At 36.5% G+C, this 15,702-nt stretch overlaps 1 protein-coding gene across 2 annotated transcripts in view; it reads right to left on the bottom strand.

Annotated features, from left to right (window-relative positions):
- ST6GALNAC3 (ST6 N-acetylgalactosaminide alpha-2,6-sialyltransferase 3) overlaps window positions 1-15,702 on the bottom strand; it is a 521,545-nt gene that overhangs the window by 186,887 nt on the left and 318,956 nt on the right. For both annotated transcript variants that reach the window (XM_074334964.2, XM_074334965.2), the window contains exon 3: window positions 12,421-12,830. In XM_074334964.2, the coding sequence (XP_074191065.1) occupies window positions 12,421-12,830 (410 nt within the window). The remainder of the gene's footprint in view (window positions 1-12,420; window positions 12,831-15,702) is intronic.

Below are 15,702 nucleotides of genomic sequence, written 5' to 3'. Positions count from 1 at the left end.
CCGCTAGTCCACTGATTACCTGACAGTGAGGTAAAGCCCGGACGTGGGCACAAAACTTTGCTGCTTTAAGAACACATCTTGGTTTCCTGCACAGACTTATGGTCAACATATTTTTAGTTCACTCTGGGACTTTTTTTATCTTGTCAGGGTTTCTCAGATGCTTTCATTTCATACCTACCGACAGCCTGACGAGCATGCTTTATAAATATTAAAAATAGGGTGGTGAGGCCAATGCAAAGAACCTGCCAACACATGCCAGGACCTCTGATGAGTTCCCAATAAAACTAGAGAATATGTTTCAAATATCCGTGGATTCCCCACATCTAGGACGATGTCTGACACCTGGTTAGCACCCAGGGACTATGTGCTCACACACTGAGTGAAATGTTTATAAAAACCTTGAATAATGCTGCACTTCTGTGCTGCCTATCTCAAACCGAAATAAAAGCTCTGCCTAAATAGAGTAGCTTGGTGTGTGTATGTAGATGAGGACGTGTGGGTGTATGTTAGTAAACAGGAGGTTTTCTATACTTTATGAGAAAGCATGGCAGCTGCTCCCTGAGCTCCTAATAGAGAAAGCTGCTAGTTTTGCATCCTTGAGAGCCCCTATTTGCATAGATCTTATATAGAAGACAGACATTAGAAATGGAAATAGTATATGATCACCAAATCTCACTTGTGCTGGAAAGTTCTGCCTGTGGTTTGTGATTTTTGGAAATGTGGATGTGCTGACAACAAAATTAACTTCTCCAAAGAACTGAGAATTGCCTACTCTCATCATCCCTCTCACTATAATTTACATGACTTGACGAAATTAGACTGTTATTTTCATTGGGGTGATCTGCAAAATCATGAAATGATGTGTATTTTGGGAAACCTAATTAACTCTCGTTAGTTCCACTGAGGTTTCAGCTACTAGCATAAGCATTGCAAATATCATGGAGGTGTTCACATCTAGTTTTAGTAACTACAAAGTGATACTCAAAAGACTTGAAAGAAAAATTTCTTTAGAAATCAGGCAATAATGAGGATTCAAATCAAATGGCGAGCCTGTGGGATAAAATCAGATCTACACAGATTTGCCAAAATTTGCCTTGAAGCAAATTGCAAGGAGTACTTTTAGAGTTGAAGCCAATATTAAAAATCAAACAGCAGAATTACAGACATATACACACAAAGTCCATCCCTAGTCACAGTTTTTGTCACAAACATTAACTAATATTGATCAAGCTGTTTGTCAAAAAAGTTCACTTTAACATATAATCAGCATCTGAAGTGAGAGCCATGTTTCCCAGACAATTGTCAGCACCTTGTGTCATACTTATAAATAATGGGCTGCTCCTACTGAGTACCATCTGCTTAATATAGAAAAAATCTTCATCTTAGTTAGGAAATTATTATTATTATTTAATATTTTCTGAACACCCACAATGTGCTTGGCAGCAAAAACACCAGAAACATGTTCTCTGCCCACCAAGAATCCACCTGCTAAGTAAAATATGATGAACCAGTTAAGCAGTCATTCCTGTTTTTAGCATATTTTATGTAATTCTTTCCAGGTGACAGCGTTGCCAATGGTTCCCTCTTTGGAATGGTGAGCTATCAGATGAGTTATGAGTGAAGATAAAAAGGAGATAAAGGGCAAATTAATTATGATCACCATGAAACACAGTGAAATTTGCTCCATTGATGGAAGAAAATTTAATGCACTCCTATGTAAACCCAACTGTATTTGTTATGGGACTAACAGGTTAGGACTATACACCATATTAGAAATCTAGAATGTATACGGGGGAAGTCACCTTGAAAGAGCAACCATTCTTTGCTTGCATTTATCATCAAAGCTTTTATGCCTCCACAAAGATACAACCATGCTGTGGGATACTCATTTCATCACAAGGATATTAACATCTTAGTTAATAAAGATTTAATGGTCAAAGACCTACTATCAACTACAAGAATTAAGACAGATTGACAACCTCTCCCAGAAGCCTCCTACTATATCCCCTTCTCTTTTTCCCACACTTCAATCAGCAAAAAAATCAAGAAAACTGGACGTGTTTAATATTGCAGCTGTGTAGGGAAGCATTCTTGGGAAGAATAGATGAACTATTCACATCAAGAGAACTGTTACATATAAGCCTGTAATAGTAACTTTGCATGAATTATCTAGCACTAACTTCAATTACACTTTTAGTGAAAACTATAAATGTTTAAAAATATGTTTTTGCTCCAAGACTTGAATATCTTAAGTATGTTAATTAGTATTATTTTTTTCCCAGATCCTGAATTCTAACACATTCTCCACTTCACATGGGAAAAGTTTCCCCATCACCTTGCGGGTATCTCATTATTTCAGGTTTTGTTTTGTTTTGTTTACACCATTCATTAAATTATATGCTTTCCCCATTCTCCTCTTTTCATAAGGAAAACATAAAATGAATGAAAAAGAATGTGATGACTTTGGTCATAATGTTACTTTTTGTCCCAAAGTTTTATTGTTTTTCTCAAATCAGCAATACCAACTGCCCCAGTTATCCGTTGGGGATATGGTGATTCAGAAAATGGAATATTATCCAGTATGTTAATTTTATGCATATACTTCCTAGATAACCACCTCACCAAGATAATTCAGGCAAAAAAGAAATTACATATTAGTGGAGGTAATGGTGTGATGATGGCAATTGTCAAATAGTGCCAATATGAACTTTAAACGAATATAATTTGAAAGAAACACATGACAGAGGGATAATGACTAACTCATATATTGTCAGGGTAATAAATACCTAATGAGCAAAATTGTAAAGCAAATAGTAGGTTGAACATACACCCAAATGTTGATTCTTGACTCATAGTCAGAGAACAGAATGATTTGTCTCTCTTTCTAGAATGATAAAGCATCACTTTCTCATAAGCTAATGAGCAGCACCATCTGGCATGGTTATAAAGGAGCAAGGTCTTAAGAAAGTGAAGAATAAAATGACAGAACTAGAGTAGGATTTTTGTAGGAGGTTAAAAGATTCTTCATCATTAAAAAATAATCATAATAAAAATAATTTTAGATGTTCATATAACACTACACCCATAGTATAAAGATTATAGGGCCAAATGTTTTCAAAACAATTAAATATGTTTCCTGATACCTTCAAATCTTTCTCTACTACAGTGGTTCTCAAAGCGTAGTCCCAGAACCAGCAGCAAAAGCATTACCTGGGAATTAGTTAGAAATGCGGTCTCTAGGGCCTAGACGCAGAACCAATGCAGAAACTCTGGGAATGGGCCCAGCAAGCTGTGCTTTAAACAACCCTCCAGGTGATTCTGAAGTGGGCTCATATTGGGGAACTACTGCTCTACCAAACCGTCTAACAGTCAGAGATTTTCGCTGTTTCTGCTGGACAGCAAAGAAATTAGCTAATTTGGCCAATTCTGTTTAAACAATTGGTCTATGTGCTAATGAATAAAAATCAGTCAGACCAGTTCCTTGAGTGACCTGAAGATCTCTTTGAGTAGGAGTGCTGTCATGCTAGTATCCTTCTGTAGAACAACAGCAGAACAAGTTGCCTTAAATTCCTACCTTAACTGCATGGTTTCTGAACATGTGTATATTCTTCTTTTTAAGCTACTTTGGTGGACCCCCTGAGACAAGTTTTGCAGCTTTGCCTGAATCCTTTGTTTAATTTTTTTCCATCTCTTGGTCATTAATTCAGCAAATATTAAATATCTACTGTATGCCACGCATACAGTATGTATATCAGTGTATACATATACACTATGTATATCAGTGACAAAAACTGACAATGAACCCTGCCCTTAAGGAACTTATATCCTTGTGGAGGAGATAGACAAAAAATAACAAATGATAAAATCAATAAGCATATTATACAGAATGTCAGAAGGTAAACAATGCTACGGTGGGAAAATAAAACAGTAGAGCAAGGTAAGGACAATTGGGAATGCTGGTTATGGGAAGTGGGGGTTTCAGTATTAGGTAATATCATGGTAGACTCATTGATTGGATGACAAATGAGCAAAGGTTTGAAGGAGACGATGGAGTGGATCACGTGACATATGGGGAGGAAATGTGATCCAGAAGAAAGTAAAGTAAAGGCCTGCAGGAGGGAGCATTTCCAGAGTGTGAGAGATACAACTAGGAAGTCTGTGTGTCTGGAGCAGATTGAGCTTGAGAGAAATTTAATAATGAAGGTCAGAGAGGAAACAAAGGGCCAGATCACTCTGGGTGTCATTATAAGTCATTGTAAAAACTCATGCTTTTACTTTAAGGGAAACAAGTATTTTGAGTAGAAGAGTGACATAATCTGAATGATATCAACAGACTTTCATTAATTTTCCTTGAAGTCTATGTACAACTTCATCAACCACTTATGTAGTGTGTTAGGAGATACGACTACCATTTTTTTCTTTTCTTTATGTCCATTATGAAGTTACATAAAAGTATTTTCACTAAGGAAAGTCACTTTCTTTGTTAACAAAGAAGTGTTTTCTGGGACACAGTTAGAAGACAGAGTTGGGTAATAACCAGGTCTCCTTTAGTTCGATCTTGTTTTCTGCCTTCTGTGGTGGTTGCTGTATTTGCTTCTTAAGGCTCAAGAGTATAACCTTGGATTTGGGTGCTCAGGTTTGTTTTTTCACTAGGTGACTGACAGCTAAAAGAATTGTGAGTGAAGTCTTAGAACCTGATTTGCCACTGAAGTGAAACTAAAATGGAAACCTGTATTTGAGGAATGGCTCTGTCAGTGACATTAAAAACCCAGTGCCCAGTCATAAAATCCCTACAGAAGGTAATAGATTTGCCAACCTTTCGGTAAGTTAGAGCGAGAGGTATCTCTCTGAGTGGAACTGTGGAAACTTTTCCATCAAAACCCAATCCTAGAACTTGCCTCATTTGGTGTTACTGTGACCCCTAGTGCTAAAGAAAACTGTTCTGAAATTCACAAGTATTTCAATGAGTGGCAAAGGGACTTATAGACTTCAAACAAACAAACAAACAAAAAACTCTAGGTATTATTTACTTTACTCATTTACTTATTTATTTACTCATTCATCCATCAAGTGTTTTCTGAATACCTATTAGAGTCAAATGTTATATTAGGCTGATGCAAAAGTAATTGCGGTTTAAAAGGTTAAAAATAATTGCAAAAACTGAAATTACTTTTACACCAACCTAATATAAGGTTCTGGGGAAACAAATATGTAAGAGCTGGTATTGCCTCAAAGAATTTATGGACTACCTGAAGAGACTAGACATAAATGGCAATAGGGCATGGTAGAGAGTACTGATTTCTATTAAAAAAAGTCCAAACATTATGGATTTTCAGAGAAGGAAATATGAGTTCTAATTAGAGATATTACAAAAGGTTTCATGGAAGAGGTAACATTTGATTTGGTCATAAAGGATGCATTTGTGTACAAGGTGATGGGAGGAAGTGCAATTCAGGCAGAGGGAGCAATCTCTGCAAAGGCACAGAGACAGGGCTCTATTAGTAGTCACCTACGTGGCAGGCAAAGGGTCAAACTAGAGCAGCAGTAGTAGTCCTGACAGAAGAAAGAAAATGACTCATCGCTGAGGTCATTTCAAGGAAATCTGAAATATCTATAGGCCATTTAGCTGAAAGAAGTAAAGTGTGAAAAACACATTTGTTTGGTGTATTGTTGGCAAACCACCACTATGTTAGGTCTGACAATAAAATGGATATGGGCACAGCCCCTGTCTTTAAGAAGTGTATTATTCAATGAGAGAGATGAACAAATAAACACAATAAGGCCAGTTCAATAAGTCCTTTGTTGAATTCTTAAGGGCTTCTGGGCCCTATCCTTAAGTGGCCATGAACAAGGCATAGTTACAACATTGGGACTCAACTACAAGCAGATTACCAAGACTATTTGGGAAATATCTATTCTTTACTTATGTAATTCTCTGGTGCAAGGAACAGTGAAATATTGCCTGTCCCTTCATTCAAAGCAATCTAAAATAGAGCAATTCAAAGTGTCATCTGTAGATTAACAGCATTTTCCTGACCTTGGAACCTGTTCAAAAATGCAAATTCTCAGGCTCCACCCCAAATCAATTGTATCAGGTTGCAGTATGCACATTAAAGTCTGAAAACTGCTATAGTATAAAAAGAAAGATATAGTATAAGATGAAAAGTCTCAGAACAACCAACGATTTCTTAGAAGTCAAGGCATACAAGAATTCAGGAAAAAAGAAAGAAATTACAAGTGTCCTTGCCATCCTTCCATTATTAAAATAGATTCTTCCCTCTTTTTTACTGAATTTCTAATTTCCAGCACATGTGTATTATAGAGGAGGCCTAATGTAGGTAGGTCACTGGATGCCATCATGAATAATGGGAAAAAGGAAGTCCCCTGTTTCTCAATGCTTGTTAGTGTTTTTCACACAGCCCTGGATGCCTTATTACACTTTTTAACTCAGGAGTCCTACGGGTCTGCCTATGACTGCTGTGTGAACTTATTGTTCCTGCCAAATAGATCAGCTGAGTGGGAAGTTTAATTCATTTTAACAGAGGTGTGTCAACGTTGCTCTTGAAAAAGTGCTGAGATGCTATATTTGCAAAGAATGGTCCTTTAAAAAAAAATGCTGTTTTTAATACTGTGTCGTTTTTCAATCCAAGAAACTGTGTACTTTGCCTATTTTCTCTTGGTCCAGGTTTTCCTGGGGTTAGTACCTATTATTCTGACTTAGAAAGAAGTAGACATCTTTGTTTTCAGAGTCCAAGGAGAGTCATAAAATTTCTTTAGGTGAACTTCGCAAGTTTCTGTGCCTTGTGGTTGACTCAGGTCAGCCCGTTCTTTTTGTTGTGTCCCTCTCCCTTGCTGCACTGAATTGGTTAAGACAGCTTGCCAGCCATGTCCCCAACAGAGGGGACAAAGAGCGTTCCCAAATTCTCAGGGGAGAGGCTTGAAACATCTTCCCTTCTACCGTAGAAACTACCAAAGGTTTGCCAACCTAAGGTATGTGAGCTAATTTAATCCCTAAATTTGATCACACAACAGCACAAGAAAGTCCAAAAGGCCAAGCTAGCATAGCAAAACCTGGGCTGCACTTAGACCTCACACCAGATGACAACACTGTCACCAGCAGAAGGCAATGAGAAAGGACACATCAGTGATTTCTTTTTCTCCCCTTATGATTCAGAGGGAATGGATGGAGCAGGCAGGCAAGATCAGCCAGGTAACCATCTTCATATTTCTAAGGTTCCCATTCTGATAATGTTTTCTGAAAGTGACTTTTGTGTATCCTTTTTCCTTAATGATCCTCAAAAGCAACTCTCTCCCTTCTCATCTTCTGCAACTGAGGTAGAAACATCTTGAAACATTGATCTATTTATTTGCTGCTAGCTTTCATTAATTTCCTCCAACCCTGAAGGCATAGCCACATTGGTGCCAGCTAATTAAGACCTATTTAGGGCAGCTCAGGGCCCTTTATCAGCCCTGAATTAGCTTTGCACTTTTAATGGGGACTATAGCTTTCTCAATTATTACTTAATTAAATAATGTGCATACGTTTGCCAACGTATTTCTACAGCGGGATGCAAACTGCAACTGCCTACCTTCCCACAGGTAAGCAGAATATCTCACACTGGCTCTCTGTTGCTTCTCCAAGAAAGTTAACATTTGTTTTGCATCTGTGCATGGCCAGACACATAATCACATTCTTTAAATGTTAACTGTGGCTCCATATAATACTGTCAGCCCTACAGCACCTCTAGGGTATTTCAGTCTTAAGATGCATTAATGCAAATGTGTAAATGTCAGGAGGCTAATATTATTTATGCATACCAATCATTCACAGGGGAAAAAGAGTTCCATTTTGTCCCAGATTTTGAATACAAGACTTTTAATTACAAAGGTTTCTGGTTTGTTCAAAGTTGTTGTTTCCCAGAAAAAATATTTGGTAAGTGAAAATATAAAGGTGACCACTGTGCAAAGGACCTAGAATTCCAAAGAAAACTGGGCCCCAGAAGATCAAGAAAGAAAGGACCAGCAGCCTTGTCTTTCTGTTCTCCCAGCCTTTCCAATAAGGTCACCCTTTCTAATTAACTAGCCAAACAATTTTAGTCAGTAACTGATAAGAAAGCAAATTAAATTTCATTTGGATTGAAAAAATATTCCAATATGCTTAAGAGTTGGTCTAAACTCACTCTAAGAAATGTAACAGTACAAATATTTCTTTACTCTTTCCTGTTTTGTCAAAGAGGAATCCCTTAAGACAAAAATAAAAACTACTGGAAGAATTAAAACACCCAACTTAAACAGGGGCGGGGCTTATATTTTTTAAGAAAGGACATGACAATTTGAAAAAGCAAGCTGAGAGGCAAATTTTTCTTTGAGAAACTCAATTTAATCATTTACCTATCATGAATCACTTTAACTACTAAGGATACAATTTTTTTAAAATTCTATAAATTATGCATCTTAATGGTGACATAACCTCTCCATTAAAAACTTGAAGAAATTGAGTACTTGCTAAAAACTTACTGGAAATTCAGGCAAATCAAAATAGCTTTACAACGAATGTTAAATTAAATGGACATCCCTATTGCCTTCCTCCCTGAAGCCTGCAATGATGTATATACCATTTAACTTATTTACTTAGGAGAAAAATATTTACAACTTTTGTTAGGATATAACCAACACACACTTGTGAGCATGAACTCACATGAACACTTGCCATTAAGATGTCGTGTTTGATACGAAAACCATCTTAAAATATTTACAGTAATAAGAGTGCTGGTTATGCTGTTATTCTTATTCTAAGATTGTTGTATGTAGGCTGTGGGATAAAGCAGATGAGTAATTACACTGGTGTCTCTGGGACCTATGATTGTCAACATTGCAGAAATAATAACCAGATGTAAGATTTATGGGGACAAAATAAAATCCTGGTAGCCCTGGTTTCAGTTTGAACTCATAATGATTTTATCTTTAAACAACATATACAGCACATGTATATAAAGAACAAAGTATATAAAGTATATAAAGAACATACGGTATATGTTCTTTATACACTATCTGTGTCCAATGAAAAGACTAAGAAACAAAGACCAACCCAGTAGCAATGAGTACCTGTAGTACCAAGATTATACTCTCCTAAATACTAAAAGGTCCTAATTCTTTGGAAAAATGTATGAATCCAGGTTTGCATCAGATAATGTACAAGAAGAGCTTGCAACATCATATAATACCAGGAAGCAAAGAAGCTACCCAGAACATAAGAAACATAATTTTAACGAACTGAAATATTTCAAATATGTTTAAGTATACAAATCAGTATGTAAATATTGATCATTATAAACTTACTGGTCACTTTTGGATGATGCTAGGGAACCAATGTGTTAAAACTGATAAAGAGAAAGGATCGGTACTCTCTATTTCATGGTAACCCAGTGGTTAATGAGGGCAAGTTTATCTTTATAAAGTATATCAGCAAACAAATGAAAAAGAAATGATGAAATATCACCATTTTGTAACCTCTAGTGAATGATTTGATCTAGACAATGATCATTAATGACTGCTAACATATAAAAAGAGAAAACTAGACAGTATTCCAGTATTCCTCCAGATAAAGGTATCACTTAGTGGTCTTGGTAAAAAAACAAACAAACAAAAAACAAACAAACCTGAATCCAATAAAGTGTCAATATAGAAATAAAAAATATCAATGTAGAAGAAATATCATGGGGGTACAATGAGCAAAATCTAGATTGAAGAAAGCTCTATAGGGAAAATGACTAGATTTTTTTTTTCTAATTATAGAGTGAGATAGAGGGATAGAAGAAGCTACAGGTTACGAGAAATATAGGTGACATATCAATTCATTGTAATGTATAGACCTCATGCTAATTCTTACTTGAAAAACATGTATGGACCTTCATGGTAATACTGATTCAAATTAACTATTAAAAATGTTGATGAGATTATTGGAGAAACTTGAAAACAGACTAAATATATAATGTTATTATGGAAGTATTGCTGACTTTTATGTAGGACAATTGCATTGTGTTTTTTTAAATAAAAGTTTATTGGTGTTTATTTTTAAGAATGTTTATCTTTTACAGATACATGCTAAAATATTTATGAATGAAAAAATATAATGTCTGGCATTTGATTTAAGATAATCCTTGGACAGGGAAAAAGTGTGCAGGGGTATAGATGAAACAAGATTGGCCATGAGTTAACTAACAGTCATTCAATCTGAGCAGTTGGTATGCAAAGGCTCATTACACCATTAATCTCTCTATTTTATGTTTGGCATTATCCTTCATAAAAAGTTTTAAAATATCCTTGTTTGAAATTTGGCAGTGAACATTAGGTCACTATACAAAATCCTTAAACAATAATATCTGCACAACTAAAGTTGGGATATAGATTTAAATCATAGTAGAGAAAGCAGTTTTGAGGTCATTTCGGTCAACCTTTGTCATCCAACTAGATTTTACCAAAACCATCTATTCTGATCATTTCTTAAACACAAGCATAATTGTCTTCTTTGGTCTGGTTGCAACACTCAGTGAAGCAACCAAACAAGATTAGACTCACTGAAGGAAACAGCAAGAATGCACCAAAAAATTATTCTGACTTTTTTCTCCATACACTTATTTTGGTAACTCTACCAATTGAATAATACCTGCAAATTAATTTTACAAAGTAAGCTTTTCCCCACAGCATTCAAAAAGCTTTCCTCATCATAGCCAGTAGGGAAATGTATCTCCTAAAGCTATTCTCTCCTAGTTCTTGTTGCACAATCCACACATGTGCAACAGGGCTGTCTCACTGAAGCTCACAGCAAACGCCAACATGATATAAACACGTAGAAACATATGGCATGATAAGTTCTTCTCTGATATCCTAAAATGGTTCTAGGGCTTATAGTATGACTGACTGGGGGATACCCCAAGGGCTAACTGTGACTAATGAAAAACCACATATATCTAATTAATTGCATTGCTCTGAGCTAGTGAGAGACCAGAAATTTCCAAAGCCCCTTGAGGATGATCATATTTATATAGAATGGGGCTTCATGTGAGAGCATTTCTTTGAAGCATATACCTACTCTTTTTATCTCTACTGCCTGTCTCTTTGGACAGCGTATGCTACACTGACTCAAACCTAACCATTGAGATTCTTCTTGGTAACTCTAACAGTAAAAGGAGACAGTATTATGGCTATTTATATCTTGCATTTTGTTGTATTTCACTAGATGCTGTACATTTTTGGTGCTCAGAAGTAGAAAACACTAAATTCAACCTACCTTGCCAATAGGAGATACGATTTTAAAATAATCATCATTAAAATTATGCCCAGAAATATCAGAAACATTTCCCCTATAAGCACATACCCTAATGTAGTTAAAAGTTTAGATTTGATAATGTTGACGACTGAAAGATATACATTTTGAGGAATAATAATGTTAATATTGGAATTATAGCCAATGCTCAATTTACCCATGATAACATGAATAAGCAAAATTCACTGATAATTGAAAACGTTAGCAATTACTTTTAATATTTTCTTTTAGCAGTTCTTTATTAGAATTAGATATATGAACTGAGATGTGCTGATTGATAATTCCACCTCTCTCTCATATACTGGTTCGCTTTCTAAAGAGGGAGAAACAATGGCAGGCAATAGAGTTATATGGGAGATGAGGGAAATGAAGAGGAAGTAGGAGAAGTAAGGAGTAGGAACAGAACGAAGCCAGCAGGCCTCAAGGAAAGGAAGTGGAAAGTGCAGTTTATAGAATGCTGCAGAAAAAATGGAAGCAATGAAAAATGGAAACAGATTTTTGGATAACTTAGTGAATGGTATGTATACCTTATTTCTCTTCATGAATCCACTGTTAGTAGTTTTAAGTAACACACGATTTCAATGTGGTATTCTGCTTAACATGTTAGATACCAGGTTATTGGTGTTCATGATCATAGGATCTATTTGCATTCAAGGAGCTATGTAACCTAGTTAGAGAATCAATAGCCTGTTGTGTTTTGTGGTCTCAGGTAAATTTTTGCCATAACTTCCAAAGGCATTTAGGTCCTAATGTTCCTTAACATTTTTATTTTGATACAGAAATATACAAACTTCCTCTTTGGGCTAAAATCCAATTTAATCAATAGCAAATTAAACTAAATAAGAACAAATCTAAAGCTATTCTGGGGAAGCATCCAGTGTTTCTTGGAGCCTCAAGCCAATCAAAATGGAGAGAAAGGAAGGTAATGTAGGTGGAATAAATGGGGCCTAACTCTGCTGGCTCATCAAGTAATTATAATAGTCAAAAACATGTAACGATCAGTTTGAAAAATAACTGTTCATTTGATAGCTGACAAAAAGACTCGGCAAAGATTTAGCATAAGGGACAATAAGGGTGCTTCTCAGAGGACTCACCTGTCTTTCCCGGTTTCCTTCTTAAAAACTCCATCACAGTAACTCATGCGCTTCTCTGTAGTGACATAAATTTGGGCATTCGGATAGATGTCAACCGTCTTTTTCAACATGTTGTACACGATGCCATTGCCATCTTTCCTCATATTGCGGAAAGGGCCCCAAATAACATAAATAGTAGTGTTTGCCTCCTTGAAAAAATAATCAGGGTTTTTCAGCAAAAGAGGAACGCTGGTATGGGACACAACTCGAATCATTGTCATGCGGCCAACATCTTCTTCGTATCCCTTGGTGGGGGCATTGTTCATTCTCCAAATGCAGGAGGACTGATCTATCTCATTCCCAACCTTCTGGCCGACCATCTGACCTGAGTTTGACACTATGGCACAAAGGTCACAGTCGAGTTGCAAAGGCTGAAAAACAGAAACAAGGCGGGGGAGAGAAATATGTAAATTAGTAAGCTCCATTTATCCAAATAAGTTTCTCTAGGGAAACAGAAAGTTCAGCTAGGTATGTGTAAGTGGGAAATGTGGAAATATATACATATACATATACATATACATATACATATACATATACATATATATATATATCTCCTAATCCCGCAGTGGCTGCCACAGGTTGTCAAGCTAGGGGCATGCTTTCATTTAAAAAGTGAATACAGATGGTTAAGAAATAACTTTAATTTCTATCCCCTTGTGTTGGTTTAAAATTAAATAGGATACTAGTCATTTGTTTTCCACTCTAAATGACTTTTCATTCAAAACCGTAACTTCAAATGAAATAAGGAAAATCGAAAAGATTTGACTCCTTTAATAAGGATGATGTCTAAGAAAGGGGGGGGAGGCAAAAAGAATATATCCAGGCATCAACTCTGTGTTTTACTTACGTGTGTGAGTGGTAATGTAGCAATTGATAAAAATATGAAAAATTCAGCAAATAACAAAGTTCTGAAAAAGATGTTCAGAACCCAGAACTACTTACGACAAGTCTCAGGCTAGCAAAAAATATTACAAGGACCTTAAAAACTTCCTTTGTGTCCCCTCATGTTGGCTGGCCTTGCATGTATATAGAGGTCTCCAGAGCTACCCTTTTTTTTAACCAATGAGGCAACACAGACTCAAAGAAATCAAGCACCAGCTTTTAGGACTTGCGGATGATAGTTTCAAGTTGCAGTGGTAGATGCAAATCTAGATCTTCTTACTCTAAATTCACTGCTCTTTCCATTGTTCCCTGATTCTCTCCTCCAACGCTATATAAATCCCCTTTGCCCATTCCCTCCCACATGAAGAAAAGTCACCCTGTCTTTTAAAACAGAGATTAAAAAAAAAAAAAGCAATGTGCTTTGTTGATACACATCTTTCTCATCTCTCTTCAATGGAGTCTCCATTTTGTATCTGATATTTGATCCTCAATTTTTATTGTGTGTATTGGTCAGTGGCCCTTCTCACACTGGATATTAATGTCACACTTTCATTTACTGTTTAATTTTGTCTGTCTACTAGACAGTAAACTCTGTAAGAGTGGAATCAATGTCTGTCTTCTTCATTTTAGCACCACTCTGCAGAAGTCCCTAGAATATTTTAGGAAACAAATATATAGTGGTTAAGTTAGAAAATGAAAGCAATTGAATCAAAGTAGTTTATTAGGAGCTTAAACACTGAACTTAATATTAAGGAAGAAATGGGTGTTTCCAATTCGTCTAGAATTAATTTCGTTAAAAAGAGAAAGCAATCCAGAAGAACCACATCAACATGCCTATAGGTTCAATCTAGGTGGGTAAATTGATAGGCAAAGTGCCTCAGAACAGTCACCAGGATAATTATCACGCACTGTAAGAGATAATCTTTCCTATCAATGGTCAGGATTCAGTGTACTTAGTGAGCAACTACTATGTGCCAGGCACTGCTCTAGGGGTTGGGGATTCAGCTGTGAAAATTTTAAACAAATATCCCTGCTCTCATAGAGCTTATATTCAACTTAGCAGAGAAACTCAATGAACAAATCCACATAGTATATAATACGTTAGATGAAGATAAGTGCTAACTAGAGAAAATTAAAGCAAGGAAGAGGGTTAGAGTGTGTGTGTGTGTGTGTGTGTGTGCGCGCGCGTGCACGCATTGGAGTCAACAGAAAAGGCCTGGCTGATGGGTGGGGGGTGGGGGGGTGATATTTGAGGAAAGACCTGAATGAAGAGGGCTGGCTAAGGAGATATTTAGTGGAAAAGTACTCCTACAAAGCAAAAGCAAAAGCCAACGCCAACACCCCAAGGTAGGAGAGGAACAATAGAGAGAGCAATGTGGTCTGGCAGAGCACTGAGGCAGGCGAGTAGGTACTGGGGCCAGAGAGATGACGGGGAGACATCACATGGGGTCATTTACTTAGGAGCCATTGGAGGTGTCTGGGCAAAGGAGTGACTGATCAGAGTTCTATTTTAACCAGCTTTGGCTGCTCATGGGAAACCGACGCAAAGAAGACAAGGATGGGAACTGAGAGAGCTTGCTACTGTCAGTTACAGCAAGAGAGGATGGTGGCTTGGATGAAGTTAGGTAGCACAGGAGGTAGCAAGAAGCAGATCACGTGTTGGATATATTGGAAGGAAGAGTTTACTGGGTTGACCGGAAAGTAGATGGAATGTGGGATGGGAGAGAAAGAGGAGTTAAGGTAACTTCCAATTTTTGTCTAAGCAACTGGGAGACGGGAGCTGTCTTTAACTGAGAAAGAGAAAGCTTCTGGAGGAGCAGAATCAGGAAAGGAAGACAGAAGCTCATTTCCAGACCTGTTAGATGTGAATTGCCTTGAACAGAGACTCCTGCAGCAAATGTTGTAACAAAACCACTCAAACTGCTTTTAAAAACTGTTTTTCCTGATTGTTAAAATAATAAGGGTTTATTATGGAAAAGTTGAAAAAAAAGGATAATAGAATAAAGACACTTCATATTTTCTCCACTCAAAAACTATTACAATATTTTGCTGTATTTTCCTCCTTCTAGATATATTACTATAGACAGATTGAGAAATACCATTTATATAATTTGGCAACCATTATTTTTCATTTAATTTCACATCATTAAGCTTTCCCATGTCAGTAAATAGTCCTTAGAGATATTTGTAATACCTGCACAACATTCCATTATACAGGTGTATCATAATGTACCTATTTCCCCACTGATTGGCATCAGTTATTATCTGATTTTTTTCTATTATAAAAAACTGCTTTGATAAACTTGTACTTCCCATTGTATTTTGGGTGCTAACAGTTATGCATTAATTGAACTTTACTTC

The sequence above is a fragment of the Rhinolophus sinicus genome, chromosome 14, assembly GCF_057876585.1.
Source record: "Rhinolophus sinicus isolate RSI-liver-muscle chromosome 14, RSI-T2T, whole genome shotgun sequence".
NCBI classification, from domain to species: domain Eukaryota; kingdom Metazoa; phylum Chordata; class Mammalia; order Chiroptera; family Rhinolophidae; genus Rhinolophus; species Rhinolophus sinicus.
The sequence above is the reverse complement of the archived record's forward strand: the minus strand, read 5'-3'. Positions and strand labels throughout refer to the sequence as shown.